The sequence below is a fragment of the Solanum verrucosum genome, unplaced genomic scaffold (assembly GCF_900185275.1).
Source record: "Solanum verrucosum unplaced genomic scaffold, falcon-dt-bn FXZP01000229.1, whole genome shotgun sequence".
NCBI lineage: Eukaryota > Viridiplantae > Streptophyta > Magnoliopsida > Solanales > Solanaceae > Solanum > Solanum verrucosum.
Window position 1 is genome coordinate 3323732 of NW_026020011.1, and position 26824 is coordinate 3350555.

A 26824-nucleotide genomic window follows, 5' to 3' on the forward strand; every position below is an offset into this window, starting at 1 on the left:
AACAGAGTAATGGAAGCACTATCACACTTTAGTGCAGCCACATGTTTGGAAGCCAACATGGAAAAGTCAAGTGTCTTCTTAGCTGGGATTAATGATACAAGAAATCAGATCATTAAAAGGACAGGGTTTGCGATTGGAGAATTCCCTATCAAATACCTTGTTTTGCCACTTTCACCAAAGAAATGGAGGAAAACTGATTGTTGGTCCTTGATTGATAAGATTACTCAGAGGATAAATGTGACATACTCCAAGAAGCTATCATATGTTAGAAGATTACAGGTGATAAATGATGTTCTATTTTCTATACATAGCTTTTGGGGAGCAGTGTTTATCCTACCCCAAAGTGTGCTAAAAGAAGTAGATAAAATATGCATGAGTTATCTGTGGGGCAGTTCTGATGAGGAAAAGAAGAAGGTTGCACTGGTCTCGTGGGATAAAGTGTGTCATCCTAAAAGACGAGGTGGATTGAATATAAAGGGAAGTAATACTTGAAATATAGTTTCGGTAGGCCAATTGATATGGCAGATCATAGAGAACAAGGAAGGTTTGTGGGTTAAATGGGTACATGGTATATTTCTAAAGGATGAAAGTTCAATATGGAATCACAAGGTCCCTATAAAGTATAGTTGTTATTAGAGGAAACTTAATGCAATTAAGTATCAAATGCATGAAACTGCCAGGGCAAATACAAACTGACTCAAAGTGGGAAATATTCTATTACAAGAAGCTATCAGGCATTATTAGGACATAGGCCACACATGAAAATTGTTGATTTGATTTGGACTGATATGGCTCTACCTAAGCACAGATTTATGGTGTGGTTGGCAGTGCAAGGTCGACTACTCACTCAGGAGAGAAAATTGAGATTACATATTCCAGTTGAGGATAGTGACTATTGCCTATGTGATGAGCAGACTATGGAGACCACAATGCATTTATTTGAAGAATGCAACTGGACAAAAAGTGTATGTCAAGAGTTGATGAAGTGGGCAGGTATTACATTAACAAATAATGGAATCAAGTAGGTACTAGAGTGTATAAAGGTGAAACACTGGAAGCAGTTTCAAAAGGAGGTCGTTGCAACTATAAGTGGGGCAATACTTTATTATACTTGGAGAGCTAGAAATTGAAAAAAAATTAAATAAGAAAAGTGTACATAGAGAGGAGGTAGTAACACAAATTAAGGAGTTGATAGAGAGATTATATTTCTTAAGTAAATCAAAGAAGGCAAGAAACTGTAGTTTTTTCATTCATCACTTACAATGTATTTAGTTATTTTTTGTAAGGAGGCGTAAGTCCTTTTAGCAGGAATGAGTGCTCTTTATTTTGTAATTGTTTTTGATGTTATGGTAATGTTTACAGTGGTTACCCAAAAAAATTCGAGCTAGCAATCTCAATATGTGGAGAGAGGTTCAAGATCATCAAGTCACGCAGGAAGTTGCGTCAATTTTTGTCTTTAAATTTATATTTACCTAGGTACATTGAATTTATTTTTTTGGGGTATATTGAGTTTTTATGTGTTTTTTAACAATATTTTCTAACAATATTTTCTAATGAAGCAGTATTAGTATCACATGATATCGCTTCGACTAACACACATCCACCTCTAGCGCCTAGCGGTACCTCATCCTCCTCAACTCTTGGGCCACTTTTCTCAACAATTAAGGATTTGTCAACCTATATATATACATATTAAATAAACCACTCATTCCTTAAAAGACAGACATAAGACTCTTTGCTTTTTTAAATTCTCAATCGGCTTGGGACTCAACATTCCCTTGTGTATATCTTAAGCGTAGACAATATAATTTAATAATCTTATTTTATCTATTACTCTATCTTTTCTATGGTAGCTCTACCACATATATCTACATTTTATAGATTTATCCTTTAAATTCGTAATGTATGACATTATATAACAAAAAAAAAAAAACTATACAATCTACTCAACATTATATTCATTAAAACAAGAATAAATAATACAAAATAATACAACATCTAACATAATACAATATATTAGGAAATAATATATAACAACCATCCAAACAAAGTTATAGAGTTCAATCTCATCTAGAAACCTTTCCAGAATTCCACAATTTAAATAATCTTAATGAAAAGTATAACATGTGTAATGTATGCATGTGGTACTTATTTTCATTTTTATTACTATATTGTTGACTTTTTTAATTTGCAATTAATTTTGCAAGTCAATCAAGTTGTAGGTCGAATTTCGAACGTGTTACATGGTCTATGATGTACTAGATGATGGAGTAGTCGGTGACCTCCAAATTACAATTCACACCTTTCTAGTTGTAGGTCATATACTAGATTAATGATAAAAATGGATCCTATAATAGGTGAATTTCGATTTAATCAAATTTCAATATAAATATTAAATACAGTTTGAAAATTAAAAAAAACTAAGACCGCATAAGATCTTATATATGGTGAAAATAGTAGGTATGAGATGGTCAATTTTTTAGTCGATATTTATAGTTTAACGGTTGACTCTTGAAATATAATTATTTTTTAATATGGAAATAAAATTTGGATAAAAATGCTGAAATTTGAAGAATGCTAGCAACCATCAATCAATAATTATATTTGTACATTCTCGGATACGTACATATCCATCCATAAAATAACTCAATAGTAAAAATGAATGTTATTCGCGCAATCAAGGCACTAAAACAACAACAACAATAATAATCACGTCTCAACTTCAAGTAAGTTGCGGTAAGCTGATATATAGCCAGTGTAAGACTTATCAATTCATGATGGATTCTCATAATACAGAACAAGGCATTACTCACCAAGATGTTAGAATCCTTTGATCCAATAGTGTCAAATAATATGGTTTATAATTGATGTTGAAGCCCAACTAGTTAAACTAGTGAAATGTCTAGGCCCAAAAAGAAAACAATATTGTGCCTGCTTTGCTTTATCCATTACAACTATCCTTTTCACTAGGAGTGGCCATGACCGGGTTGGTTCGAATTTTTCAAATATCAAACCAAATCAAATTATTTGTGTAAAAATTTTAAATTTATAAATCAAACCAAACTAATAAAATTCAGATTTTTTCGGATTATTCAACCTCGGGTTGGTTCGGGTTTTTCAACTACCAAACCAAATTATTGTGTCAAATTTTTAAATTTATAAATTTATAAATCAAACCAAACTAATAAACCTCTGATTTTTTCGATAAAGTTTGCATACAAACATATAATTAACTTGTGCTCCAAATATTTCTTTAGTCCAATCAAAATACAATTATCTAAGGTGTTTCTTAAAAAAATAACACAAAATATGAGATGAGTACTGATGACACAAAAATATTCAATAAAAAATAATAATGAAATCATCATATAAAATAAATATTGCACAGTCATAATGAAAATGATCATAATTTAAAAGTACTAAATCATGCTAAAATAAGTTTAATAAGTATTAGTTACATTACTAAATATTTAAGGAAAATTAAAATTAGATTATGTATTTTAATTGTCTAAACCAATGTAAAACTAAAGAACAAATATTCAATATTATTGTCATTCTTAGTGTTGAATTGATTTTCTTTTTGCATTAGTAATAATTTGATTTTGATTTAAGTTTTATTATAATTATCAATATCTATGAACTATAATCTTTATTGGACCATTCCGAATTCTACGTTTTAAACTTGAAATAATATATTAAAAGATAAAAACTATGAAATAGTATAAGAAATATTTTAAATTATATCAAAGTAAATATTTTTATGTATGAAATAAATTTTAAAATTACATATATAAAGTCGGTTTGTTTTTTTTTAGTTAAAACCAAACCAACCCAAATATAGTCGGATTTTTTTTTCCAATACCAAATCAAGTCAAACCAAACCACTAGTCGGATTTTTTTTCGATTTGACTTGATTTACGATTTGGTTCGGTTTTCAGTTTGATTTTGTACACCCCTACTTTTCACTTCTTTGCATAAGTTAATGAAAGATCAACACAAATAATAAGGGGCCGCTTGATAGCTAGTTATAGTTATACAAAATATCAGTAATGTAAAAGATTAGTTATGAGTGAATTTATGTATTATTTTATGCATGTATTTGTTATATGGAAATTAAATATACATGTATTAGTTATTCACCTATTATCCTGCATAAAATAATACATAGATTTTCCCATGACTTATATGTGTATTAGTTATGTAGGTTTCTAAATTGTCAATCAAACATTGTATTAATTTTACATATGAATAACTTATATCTAAACTATATCTATCAAACATTGTATAAATTAGACAAAATTAATACATAAATAACGTGTTTCTTATCTACCAACGAAACGACCCCCACAGGCACAAGTGGCAATGAGCCAATGGCCCAGTGAAGTATATGCGTGTTGAACATGTCTGCCCATCACCAAATTGGGTCCAAATGTTGATGTTGCCAGCTAGCTCTAAACACACATTTAAATTTGCATGTGTTGCCAGCTTTGTGCCACGTACTCATTAGGTTTGACTAGGGGTGTCATATGAGCGAGTTGAATTGAAATTAGAGATAGTAAAATGAGTTGAAATAAAAATTATGTATGAGTCATAACCTAACCTGCACAAGTTTACTTTGGGCTCAAGTGGGCTAAAAAACGAGTTGGGTCATGACCTGACCAATTTAACCCCCCTAGTCTCAATAATTCTAATATGTTATTATTTAACTTTTGTAACAACAATTTGAATTTCAACTTAAGAAAGTATATAATTTTTTTTACAAATGGAGAGATAAAAAAGATATAAAATAAATAGTAATGCATACCTTCAATATTGAAATATAAATTACATCAATGCAAATAAAAAGTCTTAAGACGGGTTGAAATTGAAGATTAAATCAAGCTCAATTGAAAATTTGTTTAGAATAGGTTAAGACTTGAATAGATTGAGATTGAACCCAATTCAAATTGTCTTGAGCCCTACCCATAAAATTTTGAATGAATTAGACGAATCACCTAAGACTCATTTTAACACTCATGCGTTTGACCATTTCTAATTCAGTAATTCGATTAGGGCGGGAGTTATGATATTAGGAACTTAATTAGGTAAGAAGAAAAGGTAAAACAATTGGTTTGCAATATAAAGATATCTTAGAACATGATTGGACTAGATTATTATTATTAATTGAGGTTGATGTGTATAATTAAATTTGATGATATATTTTATATCCGCTTAATTTAATCATGTAATAAACACTTGAGAATATGTAGAATATCTTTCTTTCAAAATTTGAACGGAAAGTGTCTAATATGAATACTTTATCATGTTTGATACTCAATTGAAATATAATCCGAGTGTCTACAAAAAATTCACTGAAAATTTTAAAAGATTGATTGTTGAGTAACTTTCACATATAGCAAACACAAAATTCATATTTGTATGCTATAGCAAACTTTGCATAATTGTGCTCCATAGCAAACATAAATATGTATATTTTGCTATACATATACAAAAGAAAGCAGTTGTATAATCTGCTTTGGTATACATATACAAAAAGATCAATTGTATAAAGTGAGAGAGGCGAGTGAGCGAGCGAGATCTAGGAGAGTGGCGAGTGAGATCTGGGAGAGTGGCGAGTGAGATCTGGGAGAGGGGAGAGAGGAGAACGAAAATATATGTATATATACAATTTTCACGCATTTTATACATTTGCGTTTTTGTATAAAGTGATAGAGGGAAGTGAGAGAGCGATATCTGGGAGAGTGGCGAGCGAGATCTAGGAGAGGGGAACAAAAATATATGTATATATACAATTTTCTCTCGCTTTATACAAACACAAACACATTTTATACAATTTGCCGTTTTTGTATAAAGTGAGAGAGGCGAGTGAGAAAGCGAGATCTGAGAGAGTGGCGAGCGAGATCTGGGAGAGGGGAGAGAGGGGAACAAAAAAAAATATATATACAATTTTCTCTCGCTTTATACAAACACAAACGCACTTTATACACTTGCGTTTGTATAAAAAACGAGAGAGGCGAGGGAGAGAACGAGAGTGGCGAGCGAGATTCACCAGGAGAGAGGTTAAATAGCAATAGTTTGCTATGGGATATAATTAAATCAAACTATATTTATAGCATTTAATTTGAATTAATAATTTGCTATTATATACCATTTTTCCTTGATTGTTTATATATTAAGTCATATATAATGGTCTTCCCCATGATGTCCCCTAATGTGGTGATGATTTAAATAAGGTATAATACAAAAATGTAACATTTAATTTGGTCTTATTTAGTATTTATATCATTTAAATTTGAATGTACATGAATAAATACTTTAACTTATATAAAGTGAAATAAGTAAATTACATAATAATTCATGTCTGACAATTTACGTCCTATGTGATGTTCGTATTAAGTAGCCTTGAATGTAGAGTGACAAAATTCAACAACCTCATGGGAATGGGCAGTTATGCCAAATAGTGACAGATTAATTACTAAGTCAACGCACTTCGTTTTCCATTCAAGAAAACGCGCTCTTTCCCTTTTACCAACTAAGGGTGTGTTTGGTATGAACGAAAATATTTTTCGAAAACGTATTTTTATTTTCTCATGTTTGATTGGCTTAAATGTTTTGGAAAATATTTTTCAAATCAATTTATTTTCCTCAAATTTAAGGAAAATGTTTTTCCTAATTTTTGAAAGGAAATCATTTTCAAAAACTCTATTTCATCTTCAATATTTTTTTTCTTATCCTACCCCGTACCCGACCCTTCCCATCCAAAAAAAAATAATTAATTATTTTCAATTTTATTTTTTAAATTTCAAATATTTTTTCACCCGTAACCTCAAACCAGCCCCCCTCCCCCAAACAAAAAAATAAAAAAAAATTTTTGAAAAATGTTTCAAATTTTAAGATATTTTTTTACCTCACCCAACACCTACCACCCCTACCCCCTACCACACAAAAAAATGTTTTGGTTAAATATTTCAATTTTTTTTAAAAAAATCATTTTTACGTCACCCCCCCCCCCCACCTAGGCCACCCTCTGACAATTTTTTTTTTTAAAAAAAAATATGTTTTTAAAAAATATTTCAAATTTTTTAAAAAAATCAGTTTTTACGCCACCCTCACCCCTACCCCTCGCCCAACTCAGGTCACCCTCTATCAAATTTTTGTGTAAAAATAAATTGTTTTTGAAATTTTTTTCTTTTCATCTTTAACGCCACCCTCCACCCCACCCCTACCCTACGCCCCCTGGCCAAACCCCCCCCCCCCCCCCACCAGGCCAAAAATTATTTTTTTTGAAAAATATTTCAAATGTAAAAAAATTTCATTTTTTACGCTATCCCCTCCCCTTCCTGGCCACCCCACCCATGCGACCCCGTCAAAAAAATTTATAATAAAAAATTATTCTGAAAAATATTTCAAAAAATTAAAAAATATTATATATTTTTTTTTATGCCACTCCAACCCCTACCCCAGCCACCACCCCCTCCCCAGTAAAAAAATTAAAAAAATTATTTTTTGAAAAATATTTCAAATTTTAAAAAATTTAATTTTTACGCCACTCCTACCAACCCCAACCACCACCCTTTATTTTTTACTCCATATGGTCAGAAATTAATTTTATAAAGAGTATTTTCTAGTTTCAAGCAAAAAATAAAAGATATTTTCTGGAAATATATTTCATTCACTAACCAAACATTAAAAAATATTTTCTGGAAAATATTTTCTACTCACCAACCAAACATGAGAAAATAAGTTAAAAATCCATATGTTTTCCAAGAAAACATTTTGCCATGGAAAACATTTTCCTTCATACCAAACACACCCTAAGGCCTCATTTGTTTTCGTTAAGATTAAGACGTCTGAATCTGAATGATTAAGATCTTGTCTCTAGATTTGAACACTGAATGATTAAGACCGATTCTTATTAAATATTTGAATATATATATATATATTATACGTATACTTTTTATTTATCTGTAAACACAATAAATATTATAATTCAAATAAAACAGTAGTTAAATATTACATTGACAAGATATTAGAAAAAAACCGTCAGTCTTTGATAAACGTTAAGATATTTCAATTATAAATTAATATTTTAACTTTGATAAAAATAAAATGGAACTACATAGACTATATATATAAAAAAAATTACAATAATAAAAGTAATTGTTAGAAAACAATATAGTCATCTCTTTTTTTTTCAAAAAACACATATTTATGAAATTGTTTTGCACTTTAGTCAAAATAAAAATTTTACAATAAATTTTATAAATTCTTGGTAAACAAGCTGCAAGAACAAAAATGAAAAGTATATGGAATATAATTTGGATAATTAATAAAGTTGGAGAATTAGAGAGGCTTGAATTATTTTTTGAAGAAAAAATATGGAGCACAATTTTTTTCCGAAAAGAAATGTGTCTTTAAAAGGGCCTGAATGAGAATAAAACTCTGTCACAAGTCTGATTCATTCAGACCTTTTCAGATCCATTCAGACCCATTAAGAGATTTTTTTAGTAAAAAAACAAACGCACTTAATGACCTAATGTATGAACCATTCAGATTCATTTCTCCATTAAGTGCAAACAAATGAGGCCTAAAATGGTAAAGGATAAATGGAGTCATGTAAAATTTTCACAAAGATTATAGGGGTATTTAATCATGAAAATTAAATATTTTTTTATTTTATTTAAAATAATTTATTGGATTGAATTTTTGTATGTATAGTCATACTTTTTGTAAAAAATATGTAGAATTTGAATGTTCTTTTTTAAAATATGATTTGTATCTTCAATTTCTAACCACTAGTAAAATCGTATAACTTGACTAATTAATCTGAAATTTACAATTAAATCTACTTTAAAATTGAAATATCTCATTTCAATGTAGAGTTCGCCTATGATATCAACCTATCAGGTGCTTAATTTCTTCATAAATTTACCAGATAAGAAGTTTGTCAATCTTTCTCCTTGATCCACCGTCAGTCATGGCGTCATATGCATATACCCCTTAGAAACTCAACATCCTCGTTTTGTTTTGTCCCACCATGCACAGAGGGAGTGTACGAATTTGATTGCCATATTTGTCACAATCAAAGTCTACGATACGTATTGTTCAAGTTGATCCAACATATTTTATGAATTTGTCCCTTGAATACACTATATTAATTAATTATTCTCGGATTTAAAAACGCATGTACCATATATAAGTTTGTGCTATACCATAAAATTCTTGACCTTCCTCTCTTATTATTCCCATTCCAATGAACTCGATTATATTCATCCAATTTGATTCTCAAAGCAACATCATCAATTGTTAATTTGATACTATGCACTATTTCAACAAAACATATGATGCAACGTGAAGATTGGTTTTTGTCAATATGCATCTCAAATAATGTCTTAAGTAAGCATGCATCTCTTAATTATATGGCTTAATTAAGTAGCTTCGATTTTATTAGCCATTCATTGTATTGTATCTATCACCAAAAGACGTGGTGTTGTGGATGAAGTTGCTTCTTCCTTCTCTTAATTAGAGGTCTTCATGTTCGAACCTTAAGTATGAAACAAATCCTTGATAAAGAGTACTACCCCTCAAATGGGGCCTTACCCGCCGAGAATCCAGATTTATCGAACTTCAATACGGATATCAAACCCCAAGTAGAAAACCAATAATAATAATAATAATAATAAAAAAGCAAGCTTGCATGATGCGTCTCAATTAACTATATGGCTTAAGTTATTTGATTTTATTAACCATTCATTGTATTTTGTATCTAATAAATCCAAGATTAGTTCTTTTGAGAACAAGACACAAGAGGCTTGTAAAAGTACTAATTAATCACTACTGAATAAAGTTCTATACTAAACAATTAAATTTGTCGCTAATTCTATTTAGTGACGGATTATCATAAAAGTCGATATATATATATATATATATAAAGTTAATTTTTTTATTATAATAGTAGAACTTTTTATTAGCCAATTATTAGTTTTATTCTTTTATATTTTGGAAAACAAGCAACGTGCAAAAGTATGAGCACATTATTGAAGCTTTGATTGGTTTTATCATTTATGAAATAAAATCAGCTTATCAAATAAGTAGAAGACCCATAAGACATGCCCCGAGTTTCATTCTCCCAATTAAAAAGGAAATTCTAGAAGAATTTTTTTTTTCTCTTTAAAAATGAAGTATAAATATTTCAACAATAAGCAATATCCCATTAGTTTCAATTTGTTTGTCGTAGTTATTGTTTTGTACGGTCAAAAGATATTTTTCAAATACTTTATAATTATTTTTTGAATTATTAACTAGTGTAACTTATAGATCTTTTCATGTAGATGTAACTATAAATAAATAACCTAAAAAAATAATTCTTTTATGTCTAGGTTCATATCGAGGATTAGTTAGTTTTGATCGTTAAAAATGATAATTAACCTGCTATTACACGACTCGTAGTCACGTGAGAGGGGGGATTGAATCCAGGTAGTGGCGCCGCAAATCAATGATTTTTGTACTAAAGCTCAGCTGTCCACGTGGGAGAAAATTCTGTTTTGCACGGCGCAGCCACCTGATCTCCGCCGTAGCCTCCGCCGCAATATCCTTATGTATACTATGCACCAAACCCATGCTGAGTTGTTGACCATTGCAACTTGGAAAAAAAATATATGTTGTGTAATTTACTCTTTTTTTTTAAAGTAATATTTTTCATTTTAATTTGTTTGACGTATTTGATTTGACATGGAATTTTAAGAAAGTAAAGAAGAGTGTTAAATTTTATGGTGTAAAATTAAAAATATGTCAAATATATCAAAATATGATGTAGTAGAGCGATCTTAAACATGTTAGGTGATAAGTTGAAATTAAAGAGTTGCTAATAATTAAAAAAAAAGAATCATTCTTTTTAAACGGATTAAAAAGGAAAATAGATTAAACAAATTGAAACAGAGGGAGTAATCCTGTATAATTAGGATAATGAGGCATTAAGTTACTAACAAATTTATAAATATTTACCACACTATATTTTTATTTTGCTTTTCACTTGGTGTCTGATACCCTTATTAAAATTTGACTATTCTGTCCAATTTATCACCTTATACTAAGTTGAAATTAAAGAGTTGCTAATAATAATAATAAAAAAAAAGGATCATTCTTTTTTAACAGATTAAAAAGGAAAATAGATTAAACAAATTGAAGCAGAGGGAGTAATCTCGTATGATCAAGATAGTTGAGGCTCTAAGTTACTAACAAGTATATAAATATTTACCACATTATATTTTTATTTTTATTTTTCACTTGGTGTTCGATATCCGCATTAAAATTTGACTATTCTGCCCGATTTACCACCTTATACTAAGTTACAAAACTCTTTAAACTTTTCTTAGTTAACTCATGGTGTATTTGCTATGAATAGAAAATATTTAATTTATTTATATGTTTAGTAAGTAAACAAAAATTAATGTTTCAAACCATTTTACTAACTTACCAATACATTAACGTGGAAACAAATGTGGGATTAGAAAAAATATTAGGATATTATTATTATTTTCTGATTTATCGAGAATAATTTTTTTATTTCTACGAGATAGGAATAATGTTTTTTTATAAATTATAATATACTCTTTTTATACTTAACTAGGATTACACTGAGTATATTATAGATTTATAGTTATTATCTTTTCTCAAAGAATAATTTTTGCAAATTTTAATTAATCAACCATTAAAAAAATTGTTTTATTTGAAAGCAAAGGATTCGTGCTAAACCTATTGTGGATTCCTCTATGACTTCATGATTGAAACAAAATGAATATGATATTTATTATATTTAATTGACGTAGAAAATTAGGAGTTTAATTAAGTGGAGATTAGAATAAATACCAACTAAATTCCCTTATTATAAAAGCATAAAAATGTCAAATGTTAGGTCCTCACAACACTACCACAAGCATTTTTAATTCTTTATAACTTGTGGTTATAAGATGCTAATCATGAAGAAGATGTTAATATTATCGCTAATCACTTCATTCATTAAAAATAATCATTATCATGTGGTTGTGGTTGTTGGTGATTTATGTTAAAAAAAACTCAATCAACCCCATTTATTTATACTTATTAAGGATAATAATACTTACAAAATCATGTCACCAAAATGAAGTCAATGCTAAATACAAGTTAAAGCCTAATTAGTTACGAAATTTGTTGGCTATTTTTAGGTCACACGTCATTAAAATACTCTTAACTAATTTAATTTTTTTAATAATTCATCGTTGATTCTTAACTAAATGCAATTAATAAAAAAAAAATTTATTTAGCTATAAAATTTTATTTATCGCTAATTCTTCGCTTTACGTAATGCCCTCAAATAATTGCATATTTTGAATTGGACACTTTCTATTTTCCACGAGCAGACATGATAACGTGACAACCCCATGACCCTTTGCAATTAAATTATTGTAATTGATTTGAGTATTGCCTCTTTTATTGTATCATAAATTAATGTCCAAACATTGCACTTGCCTATTAAATTTAATAACTTCTGACTTTAATTTTTCTTAAATATAATATTCACACACTTCTTCCAACTTCTTCCAACTTCATGACAAGTCTTGAGGTGTACAAAATTGAATTGAAAATCGAATCAAATTGCAAATCGAGTCAAATTAAGAAAAAAAACTCCGATTAATAGTTGGTTTGATTTGGTTTGGTATTGAAAAAAAAAAACCCAACTATTTTTGGATTGGTTTAATTTTAACTAAAAAAAATCAACCCGAGACCAAACCAACCCGACATTATATATATAATTTTAAAATTTTATTTTATACATAAAAATATTTACTTTGATATAATTTTTAAATATTTCTTATACTTTTTCATAGTTTTTATCTATTAATATATTATTTCAAGTTTGAAACTTAGAATTCTGAATGGTTCAATAAAGATTATAGTCTACAGTGTTGGTAATTATAATAAAGTTTAAATCAAAATCCAATTAATACTAATACAAAAAGAAAATCAATTTCAACACTAAGAATGACAAGAATATTGAATATTTGTTCTTTGATTTGACATTGGTTTAGACAATTCAAATACATAATCTAATTTTAATTTCCTTTAATATTTAGCCATGTAACTAATACTTATTAAACTTATTTTATATATCATGATCATTTTCATTATGACTTGTTAGTTTGCAATATTTGTTTTACACAATTTCATCATCATTATTATTATTATTATTATTATTATTATTATTATTATTATTATTATTATGTTGGATATTTTAGTGTCATTACTCCTATCATATTTTGTGTTATTTTCTTAAGAAACACCTTAGATAGTTGTATTTTGGTAGGACTAAAGAAATATTTGAAGTACAAGTAAATTATATGTTTGTATGAATACTTTATCGGAAAAACCCGAAAAAACCTGAAAAAATCTGAGGTTGAAAAACCCGAGTTTTATTGATTTGGTTTGGTTTATAGATTTAAAAATCCAACACAAATAATTTGGTTTGATATTTGAAAAATCCGAACCAACCCGACCATGTACACCCCCACAACCCTTAAATAAATTTATATTATTGGCTTCGACAAAATTCTCCTCAGATAGCGTTTGGATACACATTACACGTATTTGTTGGAATAAATATTTTAATTAATTTTGAAATAATACAACGATAACAACAACAATAATATATTTAATATAATTTTATAAATAGAATCTCAAAAAGATGATGTGTATATAACGTTATTCTTATCTTATAAAGATAAAAAGATCGTTTCTAATACGAAATTACCTACTACAACCTTCCGTACTTAAATCCTCATATTAAAAATCCATAATAAAGTGAATAATATTCATGTGTAAGTTAGGAAATCTCACGTGTCAATATCTGTCCAAATGTCACCACCTTATTGGTTACATATCCTTGTTTGAAGAATGCTTAGACGATAAGAAAGATACTACACTCCTTGCTGACTTTCCTATATTAACGTCAAACAATAGATATAAAAATTAGTATTGCGTCTGTGCATAGAAATTACTACTAAAATTTCATTCATTTTTTTTTATTTTTTATTTTTACTCTCCCTTAGGAGCTTCCACCCCTTTTGCTCCTTTGGTGACTCGAACTCGTAACTTTCGAATTAGAAGTGAGGGGTGCTTACCATCCGAACAACTCCCTGTCATCATATTTCATTCATAATTAATCAACATGCATCATCTTCTTTATTGAATAATAATATGGCTATAATAAATTTATATTATTTGTATAATATAAATATTTGTATGAATTATGAATAAGTATTATCTAGAGAGACAGAGATAAACTTTGAAATAAATAAATTTAACTATTTTAACTCTTTTAAGTTATTGAATTCTATATTAATAATTTATATTAAATAAATTTCTCAAAGATAAATGCAATACTTGCACCAAGACTCCTGGTTTGCCTTTCATATAACCTACAATTTTTATGGCATACTTTCTTTTTAAGTCTACTTCTACAACAATACCAATAATAAGATACCCAATAAAATCTCATTAGGTGGGATCTGGAGAGGGTAGAGTGTACATAAACTTATCGCTATCTCGTAGAAGTAAAAAGGTTGTAAATCTCATTAGGTGGAATTTGGGGAGGGTAGAGCGTATGTAAATCTCACTACTATCTCGTGAAAGTAAAGATGTTGTGTCTTGAAAGATCCTTGGCGCAATTGCATCAAACACAATTAGTTAAAGAATTAAGGAAAAAACAATAAAGAAAGCATAACAGTTAATAAGAAAAGCAATGTAAGATCTACAAGAAAGAACAATAACCCTAATATGCGACCTCTCCACTCTTTCCTATATAGAGTCATGTCCATATGAAGTTGTGTCATGTCCTGTCTAATCACCTCTCTCCAATACTTTTTCGTCCTACCTCTACCCTTTATTCCCAACACCTAGCCTCTCGCATCTCCTTGTTGGGGCGTTCGCGCACCAACTCTTTATTACATGCTCAAACCATATCAGTCTCACTTCCCTCATCTTATCTGCCACACAGAGGCTACCCCGACCTTCTCTCGGATAACCTCATCTCTAATTTTGTCGCTCTTAGTATGCCTACACACCCATCTCAACATTCTCATCTCCGCAACATGTTTCTTATGATCTTCTGAACATATGAGTTCCCAACTGACCAACACTCCCACGTCATATAACAAGGACGATCTAACCATTATTATTTATTTTAAAATAGATTAATTTATGCTCTCTTTTTTTCAAAAGAAAAAGTGTGAGAAACGAGGAGGGTTAAAGATGTAAAATCACTAGACAAAAGAGGCTATAAAAGGAGACAAATGAGAAGATTAATGCCACACAAACAAAAACTAGTGAGGCTGAGAGAGAGAGATAATTCATCTATTTCTCACACCTGCACACACCACACACACCAAACAAAAAAATAATTAATCACATTTTTAAAAATTCTTAAGTTTTCTTTAATTTTCATTTTATTTCCCCCCTTCTGTTTAATCCCCCTCTTCTTTAATCCCCTTTCTGTTAACAATCTGTCTTTCAAGAACAATTCTTGGATTTTGGGTTTGTGTTTTTTATTAAAAAAAATTAATTTTTTTTTTGAAGAAAATGCAAACTTTTAGACATTAATTTCTTAAAAAGTCAGATGTTTTCAGAATTGAGATTTATTTATCATTAAATGTTGTAGAATTTATTCATTCTTTCTATCTTTCTTCAACTTAAAGGGCTTATTAGTTGTCCCTCAAAAAGTTGATTTTCTTCTTAATCACTACACAAAAAGGGGTTGTTATTTGAAGACCACTTTTTTTGTAATTAATCACCTGTTCTTTTTATTTGATAAGAAACAGGTTGATTTATTTTAATTTTTTTAATTAATTAATTAATTAAAATTTGTGTGTTGTATATCTAGCTATGGCTACTACTACAATGGATTTTTGGACTAATACACTTTTAGATCTTAACTCATCAAATTCTGGTGGTGAGCTTATGGAAGCACTTGCACCTTTTATTAAAAGTGCTTCTTCTTCTTCTTCTCCTTCTCCTTCTGTTTCTCCTTCTTTTGATTTACAATCTTCTTCTTTGTCAACTTCATATCTTTACGAATCATTTTCTTCAACGAGTCAACCTAATATGAGCTACTATGATAATGGTTGCTCCACTTCCAGCACGATAACTCCTACTTTTTCACAAGGGTTTTCGGGCTTGGTGGAAGCGGAGCAACCATGCTCAATTGGACTGACACAAGCCCAAATCTATCTACCACAGCAAATTATGCCAGCTGTCACTTTCCAGAATAATAATCAGTATGTATCTTACTTGGGGCCAAAGCCGGTTTCCATGAAGCAATCGGGCTCGCCCCCAAAAGCCCCAAAGCTATACCGCGGTGTTAGACAACGCCATTGGGGGAAATGGGTGGCAGAGATCCGATTGCCTAAGAACAGAACCCGGCTTTGGCTTGGTACATTTGATACTGCTGAGGAGGCCGCCTTGGCATATGACAAGGCGGCCTATAAGCTCAGAGGCGATTTTGCTCGTTTGAATTTTCCCCATCTCCGTCATAACGGATCATTAATTGGGAGTGAATTCGGTGAGTATAAGCCGCTTCACTCCTCAGTTGATGCTAAGTTACAGGCCATTTGTCAAGACTTGGCACAAGGAAAGAGCATTGATATTAAAAAGAAGCGAAAAGTGTCTTCTAAGGCGATGATGATGGTGGTGGAGGAGAAAGAAGATAACAAAAGCAAGACAACGGCGGAAGCCGGGTCGGAAAGTGATGGATCCGGGTCAGGGTCAGGATCGGGTTCCGGGTCATCGCCAATTTTGGAATATACGTTCGATTCAATTTGGGACATGTGTTCAGAGAATTACGTGCTGCACAAGGATCCATCTCAAGAGATTTTTAATTGGGCTTCACTACTATAGTTAAATTTAGTAATTATGATTATGTTATCTTTTGTAATATTTTGTTTATAGAAATTTAATTGTGTAATTAGGTGGATAAGATTAGTGGGATAGCCATTGCAATGAATTTTTGGTAATTGCATAGCTAGTCCTTAGATTTATTGTGAAGATCCAAACTGGGCAGCTGATGTTTTTTGTCAAGGCTATGCCAGTGGATTTTTTTTTTTAGTTCATGTTGTATTTTTGTTTTGTATCTATATTTCTTTAGTTGTAAGTTGTAACTCATATTTTTTATTCTATTTTTTAACAAGTAAAATTTACAAATAAATATTTGTGTCAGAGTAGTTCTTACAAGAAAAAACAGAAAAGGATATGAAAATTACAATTGGATTTATGCCAAAATATTTCTATAATTGTAAAATACGTATATTCCCCGTGCAACATTCAGGCTGCTTCGCCTAGTAGAACTATGTTTATATTACTCTCTCACAACCTTATTGTCATATTTTAGATCGCTCATATTTTGCTCATCGCTATTTTAAGATATTTTATTAAAAATTTATTGATTAAACATAATGAAGTATGTAAAGGTAAAATAAATTTAATTATTTAAAAATTATTATTATCGATCTAATTATGAGGTTGATTAGTTTGATTTTTAAAAAATAATATCGACCTCAGGATGTCACTATCATGAATAAAATTTTGTCGGGTGTATTTGCCAACCTTCTGAGATCGGTTTTAAGTTTTATCGATATTTGTGTTAGGAAAACCAACCTCTGGAAATCAGTTTGTTGAAAAAAAAATTATACTTAAATATCGACCTTATGAGGTTTGTTTTTTTCAAACCACTTTTAGGGTCGATTTTAGTAGTGAAAGTTACACTAATTTTCCTAGCCTAACTCACTATTTTTCACAAAACAATCATTCATATGAAGTGACTCTTAAGATATAATAATCATAGAGATAAAATGTAGGACTATTTTATTTTTGTGTTTGGTTGGAGGTATATTAGGCAGTCTTGAAATTATTTATTTCACCATTTATATTTTAGTGATGTGATAATTAGTTATCCTATATACATGATAGAATAATTTATCTCAGAATAATTAATCTTGAGATAACTTGTTCCTACTCGAACGATCATCTAAAAGTCATCATTAGTTTCATAATTTCCACTCAAAGATTCCAAATTTAGACTTTGGAGTTTAGACAATGGCTAAAACACCAAAGGGACAGAAAAAAGGTGGCACCAAATTAGTGGTAGAATGATTCAAAATCTCTCTTTTCTTAATTTGTTCATATTCTATTTTGTTTATTTGATTAAAAATTGTTGGTGTGTTTGTTGATATCCAATCAAAGGCCACATGATGTGTGAATGGGAGAGGGAAAAGGTAGCCACTATTTTTAGAAAGGGCTTAGCTTGCATTCAAGTTCACGAAAAGGATATATGCCCAAGTGGGACGATGTCTATCTCTAGAAATATCAAGTGAAAAGGATATACATCTATTCTTTGATTTTATTGGTTCAATCCTCCCACCTCACCCCACCCCACACCCCCACCCCTTCCATTATCGCGCTCAACAGGCGAGATAAGGTGGGGTAATTCAGAATTAAGTTTATATTATACTTGATTGATGAATTGATGGTATAAACTTATTATTCTTGATATTATTTTATCCACAAATTAGACATTAGTTTAGAAATTATAATTTCATTTCAAGACTATAATCTTAAAATAATATAGTGTGAAAATAAAAAAGGTCCTTTTAAGTATTCACTATTTAAAATTTATTGACCCGACTAATTAGGTTTGAGTGGTAGAATTATAGAAGAGGACTTCATTTCTAGACTAGTATTTATGTGATACTATTTTTATTAATTCATTTTAAAAAATGACATATTATCATTTAATTTGAAAGTAATGTATGACTAAGTCAATTCATCTCGTTCTTCTTATGTGGAAAAATTGATTTCCACACTTAGCTAATTGAAAGTAACCATTTAGGTTTATGACAAACCTAGAAATTGAATATTGATAGTATAATTGAAGTACCTCATCAGTTGTCTACGTAGAAGGTAAGAGAAATGCAATTGTGAAACAATATATAAGAAAATATGTTGCATTTTGGCAGCAATTACACTTATTACAAATAACTTCTTGTTACTATATCAAAAGAGATAAATGTTGATTGATCTGATTAATTACACTTAACTTAGTAAATTAAAATGATTAAATAATTTAAAAAAATGAGATTCTTCAGAAATACACATCGAATATTAAAATCGTAAGAAAGACTAAGATTTTAGAATGGACTTCTCATCAGCCAGCTATACAAAGGTAGGGTAAAAAAAAAATCAAAACTTACAATAAAGTTGTACAAGCTAATACAAAAAGGCCAAGGAAAAAAAAAGGAAAGTAAATTCTGTGTTATTGGAAAAAACAAGAAATTCTCTTCGGACTGTCTAAAAAAGCACTAAGCTTCTGTTATGCACAGAGTTCGAGAAGGCGGGAAAGGACCAAATCACGTACACTATTGTACGCATATCTTGTCTTGCATTTCTGAAAGATGCAGTTTCCACAGCTCAAACTCGTGACCTCCTAATAAAGCTAAGCTATGACTTGCTAAGACATTTCTGATTGATTACATGACTATTTTTTGCTAATATATTCACAATTAAACTACAAGAAACCCTAATATTTTTATTCATTGAACTTATTCCCCAAACTTTAAATTCTATAGGCACATCCATTGATAGAGACAAATATAAACGTTGATTCTTCGAATTTGTGCTATTCATACTCCTTTCTACCTCCTCAGGCAATTTATCGATGTTTCCATTACGAAGTATAACCTCGAAATCTATCAAGCTCTTAGGATATTGCTCTAATTCTGGAAAATCCCCACGAGCAATATTCTTCTGCTTGAAATACAAAGAAATACCTCCGTCCCCTTTATAATTATACGAAATTCTTGACATTTGATTCATGTTCTTGGCTTCAATTGTAACGTCATATTGATAATGAGTACGTTTATCACGATGATTTTTGTTTAATTTCTTGACTATGACTTGTTTCACGTTAAATTGTGGATCATTATGCTTGGTAAGTAATTTGGTAAGACCTATTACCAAACCAATAATAATTCCAACTACTACTAACGTTATAACTATACATATATAACGTCGAGAACAACAAGAAGATCGAGAACTCCCTCCTTGTTGGTTGATCTTATTTCGATGATTCTCGACGATGATAGCATTTTCTGGTGGGGGGACACGATAGATTTGGTCTTTTGGAACTTGAACAACGTAAGTTCTTGAGGAAAAATGTGGTGATTGAGTATTAGAAACGTCGTGATCATATGTTGTTTGGTTTCGGGGGAATTCATCGTCACCATGTTGAGCTTGGGACCGCTCTTCCATGGAAATATGGAGAGCGGTGAAAGAAGGATGTTTAGGGTTGTAAGTTTAGAGATGGACTAAAATGTGATGGCTAAGTTTGCATGGGAATAGGTGGTTGCATTTGCATGGGAAAAAATGGGATGTTGAGCTATGAGAGTGGATAACTTAACATGTGTCTTCTAATTAGTTTATAACTTATTGTAAATGTTGATTGTTGTCCCATCAAATATTATTAGCGCAAATTACAGAAATACACACATTTTGTTTTACTTATTTCCATTATCCCCTATTACTTTTAAAAATCTCCAAAATTCCTTATTTCTTTAATGTATCCGAGCCGCATATTAATGTATCCGAGCCAGTATTTAATATATCCGAACTAGTTTTTAATGTATCCGAGCCAGTATTTAATGTATTCGAGCTTCAATTATTTTATCCGATTTTTTTAATTTTTAATGGATTAATGTAATTAAAAACTTATTAGGAATAGATTGTAATTTCATATGAAAACATATTATTACAATACATAAGTTTAAAATTAAATGTGAGAGATAACTAATAAAGTGTTTTATAATGTATAGTTTGTCAATGTCACATGGTACATGTTTTTTGGCTCGATGATTGTGTAGTCCAATGGACAAATATTGGGCTAAAGCTGATAATGCATGTTATGGGCTTGAATTGATATCAAAGCTGATGATGCATGTTATGGGCTTGAATTGACTTTTAACTTGGCAAGCTTTAAAAAAAGAGATACAAATATCTCACATCGGATTAAGAAAGGCAATTGAAGAGCTTTATATTTAAAGCATATCACAAAAGTCCATATTTTACATGCACTTATAGGCTCGATGATAACATAAAGGGATAAATTTGTGAAATCCATTCAGTAAAAATGAAAAATATGTACGTATATATATACCATGTACTTGAACTGTGACATTGTCCCAACATAAGAAAAAGAACCTGGAAGTTGAGCAATTGAGCTCATTAATCACTTAACGCCCTAATAATTATGATGCTAATTTTGTATGTTAGTGTCCCAACTTAGTTGTGTTAATAATTTCACATGATTGATGGGATTGAGTTAGGCTTTTATTATACATTTTAATTAACATTAGTGCTCTCTTATTTTCCTCCCTTTGAATTTTTAAATGATACAAATATAATATTACGTGAATTTCATTTAGGGCCAAATAATAGAAAGTTCTAATCCATAATAAAATTATATAGAAAGCATTTTGGTATTACAAGGCATTAAACCTCAAAGAAGAAAGTGTTGTATGTTATCAGTGCCGCATAGTGGATTAAACAAGAGTTTCTTTAATTTGGTCGAAAGTCGTAAAAAAAGGCATCAGATAAGCAGCTAATATAAATTACTATCGTACAACACATTTTTGGTCTAGAATTAAACCTCTGCTCTCCTAATTCAGTCTATAGATTTTGGTGTAGGTTCAATCTTAGTTGTTTAGCTTAGATCCATCAATCAATCTCCTTTTTTGGCTCTCTCTTTAGCCCCCATGTCTCTTATCCCTAGGAGGTCTTCCTCCACTAGCAGATTCATACTTCAAATGTTTTCTCAGTCGAGTTCATCGCATTAAATTTATCTTGTAAAGTTTATATTTTCTATGTGATTTGCAAGTTATTGCACACAAGCATAATTTATTTAGTGCGCATTTCAAGAGTAGCAATCACAAGTTTTCCCCGAAATTCCAATAGAAACTTTCTATTATACGTACCAAACATAGAAAAATAATCGTTAATCTTATTTAACAACCAATTATTAATTATTTTTGTTAAAACAACTAATTATTAATTATTTTTGTAACTAAATCTTTTTTATTTTTAGTGTATAGTTGAGTACGAGTGGTGGGTCGAATAAGGGTAATAATTTGAGATATTCTATCATGTGTTTCATGTTGAGTATTATATAGTTTCAATATTATTTTATTCTACTATTTTAGTGTAAATGGTGAAATAAGATTTTTATACATAGAAAATGAATAAAATAATCTCATGAGATATCTTCATCTATCTTATCCCACCAACCAAATGACCCAGAATCATAACAGTGAAATAAATGATTTCATATAAAAAATGAATAAAATAATCTTTTGAAATATTATGGTCTATCGCATCCCGATCAAACAACCCCTTAAGTCTTCATCATCTTCGAAGAAGTACACAAACAAAATTGAAGTCTAATCTTCAAGTAAGATGTCCCTACATCAATTATAATTCTTCTCTCATAATAGAATGTTCTCCACTTAATACGTTCTATTGTCTCTTGATTTTTCATTGTCCATCTTTCCCTTTCCCTTTTCCTATATATATATACACTTAGAATTTAAATATGACTTAAAATATTTTTGAACCTTCTTTCTCTACACTACAATCTTTTTAATGACAAAGATGCAACATTTCATGTATAACCAAAAAGATTTGGTTTTGCTCTATTTGCATTGTATTTGTATAGGGATTTAATTAAAACCTCATGACTTCCTTTTAATTCTGAAGAATCTATTCAACATACAATTAGTCGGATCATTAAATACATGTCACTAGTTTAATAGTGCAATCACGTGTATATATACACAAACTGCATAAAAAAGGACTATGAATCGCACCTTATCACAAAGTTATATGGATCTGAGTTAGCCCACCTGGATAACCAGAAGCTAAGTTCTTCAAATTGTACAATGTAATTTTTTATAATTTTTGAAAAAGAAAGAAAATCATATAAGAAAGAATATCATCTAGCTAGCTAGTATTATATTTTATTTCCTAACTTCCTATAAAATAGATGACAAGACTTATTTTAAGCAATGAATTTGGTAGGACTATTTGTTGGCACAAGCACTATGGAATGACCCTTGCCTAACTTGGCACTTGGCAGACAATGGTCTCACAAATCACAATTAATTTGTAAGTTATGATTAGATCATGAAACAAAGCTGGTGAATCCAATTTTTTTCCTTCTTTATCTCTTTATTATAATAAATAATTCTTTTGTTCTTTTATTTATTGGATCTATCTATATTTGAATTACTCCACTTTGTTTGGCAAGGGTTTGATGAAAAAGTAAACGCCAAGAAAGAAAAAGAAGGGATGATCACACTTTGTGACCCCATTTCAAAACAAAGCAAAATGAGGGTATAGTAGCAAATGCATCATGTACCAACGGTAATGGTGGAGTATCAAATCGCGGCGAATTCAGAATTTTTACTAATGGGTTCGAAAAATAAAAATATAGTGCTTGAAATTTAAACGTAGAATCTCAAGTTGAATTTTAAATCCCTTCAACCACTAAGTCAACCTCTTATACTATGTTTAGAAAGTTCAAAATATGCATAAAAAGTACCTTAAATATGTTGTGTAATTTTTTGCCAATGAAGTTCGATTGAATCCTTCGCTATCCCTCTAGATCCTCTGATGGTAAATACTTTTCATTCTTAATCAACAGTTTCAAATTTAAGCTTTGAATATGAAGTCACATTTACTAAGAATACTTTACTTATTATATGAAACTTCTCAGCACAAATTCAAATCTAATCAAGACCCCACTACAGATTAAGCATTTAACCTGTGATATAAAACTTTCCATCACAAATTCAAATTTAGTCAGAACTCAATACACGGAGAAACCAACAAGAGTGCACCCTATAATAGATGGTAAAGATAGAAGCAATAAACAAAAAAGTAAAGAAAAGAAAGCTAGCTGTCCACTGCCTTTTGCCTCCTCTCTTTACTTTTCTTTTTAAAAAAACTTCACTCTTCCAAACACAATTTCAATACAAAAAAGAACACCAAACATCATTATTCTTATTGTTCATCAAATCTCAAGATTTCAAAAAAAAATCCAAGTAACTCAAACAAACATTCAACATGAAAGGTATTAGAAAGTGTAAAGAAGCTCCTTCAACAGATTTATTAGTCTGTTTTCCTTCAAGAGCTCATCTAACACTTATGCCAAGTCCAGCCTCTCATCATCACCATTTAAAAAGATCAAACACAAGAGGTATTGGACCTGCTGGCCAAGCTAGTCCTATGTTATGGAAAAGGACTGAGATTTCTGAGCCAACATCACCAAAAGTCACTTGTGCTGGACAAATCAAAGTAAGACACAAGCCGAAAACATGTAAGATCAAGAATTGGCAATCAGTAATGGAAGAGATTGAGAAGTTACATGTTAAGAAGCAAAAAAAGAAAAAACTTGTTTGGAATATGGAAGGTGTTGGATTCAAGAAAGACGCGATGCAGTTGTTGACATGTTTGAGGAATATAAGATTTGATTTTCGATGTTTTGGATCGTTTCATACTGATGAAACAGATGTTATCACTTCTGATGGTGAAGACGAAGATCAGGAAGATGAAGAAGAAAATGATGATGAAGCGAAAACAGCATCAAGAACTGTTTTCTCTAAGTGGTTTATGGTTTTACAAGAAAACCAAAAAACAGAGGAAACAGAGCATGCCAAAAAAACAGAGGAAACAGAGTACTCTGTTTTTGGTCATAATGATGCTCCACCACCAAACGCACTTTTACTTATGCGTTGTCGTTCTGCTCCAGCAAAAGGTTTGCTGGAGCAGAAACACAAAGACAACGACAATGATGATGATCAACGAAAGAATGAAAAATCAAGAACGGAGAATAATAATAAGAAGAAAAGCTTAGTAGTGATGAGATATGGGAGTGATTTCTACAAATTTTCATCTGATATATCAAAAGAAAATTGGGTTGTGGGTGGAATTAAAGATCCATTTTCAAGAAGTCGAAGTTCGAAGAGGTAATTAGCATTCATGATGATCAAATTTCAAGGTCATTTCTCTTTGGCCAATATAGCAGGATCAATAGTGTTCTCACTTATCCTCCAATACGTGACTTGAATCTTCAACCTACCGACCACTTATCCTTCAGCATGACTTGAATCTTGAACCTATCGATTAATGATGGAGATGCTCAACCACTAGAGCTAGCTTCTTTGGCCAATTATCCCCACTTTTGTTCTCAATTTTCCTTGAAGTTTCTTCAAATACTAGCATTTAAATTTTTGATGTTTGAATTTATCTTTTTGTAATGTGTACGTAGATGTGTAATTTTGTATAGTACGTTTTTCCCCCCCTTATCTCTGGTTGTTTACTCAAACAATATACAATCTTAGGATATATTTTTAATGGAGAAGATTTACAAATGTACTTTTGTGTTTGGACATTTTGATTTCGTTAATGTATCTTAAGCAGGATTCAGGATTTAAGTTCTATGAATTTAATTCTTTAACGTTTTTCTTATTGAATCTACTATACTTTTAAAGTTATGGATTCATCCTAATAGAAGTGTTTGGTATATTTTTCCATGTAATTTATATACTCTATAAAATAATATTGAATTCAAATGAATCTAATATTATCATAAGTTTCCACAAATATGTCTTACGCTAACTTATGTATGGTCTAACATTTTGAATCATGTTAGGCGATTAATAAGCGTTATATGTGTGGTTTAACATTTTTAAGTCGTATTTGACGGTAAAACTCAAATTCGAGATTTTTGTTACCATACCATACTATTAAAGTATGCAAATCATCTTATAAGCTCAAGTTATTAGGAGGAATAATGTGTAGCTCTTATGTTAAGTGCAGAAAACCTTCAAAGAGAAAATGCGCTACAAACAATAGTAGGGATACAATGAATGATACATAATTGGTGAAATTTAAAATTGATTATGAAAAACGTTTTATTCCTTGAAATTTAATTTGAAAAAAAAGAAAAGAAAAAGAGAAGGAATTATGACTTTGAAGAAGCTGACAAGATATTTAAACTTCACACTTCTTCTTTTTTTTCAATTCAAATTAAAGTCACACTATTAGTTTGACGTAAAGAATACGTGAAGTATAATTTCAGAAGACGAGAATTTTTTTTAAAAACTACTATAATTCAAAGTATATCACAACATTTATATGACTAGAATTTTTAAGGGAAAATTGTATATAGTAGCAAACTATTAATTCAAATTAAATGCTATTAAATGTAATAATCATAGTTTGATTTAATTGTACCCCATAACAAACTGTTGCTATTTTCGCCTCTCTCCATTGTGGAATCTCGCTCGCCACTCTCGTGTTGCATTGCCAGTCTCGCTCGCCTCTCTCGCTTTTATACAAACACAAATGTATAAAATGTGTTTGTATAAAACGAAAGAAAATTGTATATATACATATATTTTCGTTCCCCTCTCTCCCCTCTTCCAGATCTCGCTCGCCACTCTCACTCGCCTCTCTCACTTTATACAAACACAAATGTATACATTGCGTTTGTGTTTGTATAAAGAGAGAGAAAATTGTATATACAAATACAAATGCATATATTTTCATCCTATACACTTATGATTATACAAATACAATCTTTCCCTGCCCAATTTCCTTTTGTCTTTCTCTCTTTCTCGCTTTATACAAACACATTATACAATTGATTATTTTGTATATGTATAACGAAACAGATTATACAATTGCTTCT

General features: G+C 30.3%; 3 protein-coding genes across 3 annotated transcripts in view; all 3 read left to right on the forward strand.

Annotated features, from left to right (window-relative positions):
* The window catches only part of LOC125820192 (phosphopantothenate--cysteine ligase 2-like), a 429006-nt gene that overhangs the window by 262194 nt on the left and 139988 nt on the right, over positions 1-26824 (forward strand). The window lies entirely within an intron of this gene.
* LOC125820187 (ethylene-responsive transcription factor RAP2-13-like) lies at positions 15350-17082 on the forward strand. Its single transcript, XM_049499615.1, has one exon. The coding sequence runs from the start codon at positions 15916-15918 to the stop codon at positions 16924-16926; it is 1011 nt and encodes a 336-aa protein (XP_049355572.1). The 5' UTR covers positions 15350-15915; the 3' UTR covers positions 16927-17082.
* LOC125820197 (uncharacterized) lies at positions 24175-25210 on the forward strand. Its single transcript, XM_049499625.1, has one exon. It carries the CDS (start codon positions 24196-24198, stop codon positions 25099-25101), a length of 906 nt encoding a protein of 301 aa, XP_049355582.1. The 5' UTR covers positions 24175-24195; the 3' UTR covers positions 25102-25210.

Bases quoted from the DNA above. Each gene is read 5' to 3' on its own strand.
- LOC125820197 (XM_049499625.1), top strand. From the start codon at position 24,196: ATGAAAGGTATTAGAAAGTGTAAAGAAGCTCCTTCAACAGATTTATTA.
- LOC125820187 (XM_049499615.1), top strand. From the start codon at position 15,916: ATGGCTACTACTACAATGGATTTTTGGACTAATACACTTTTAGATCTT.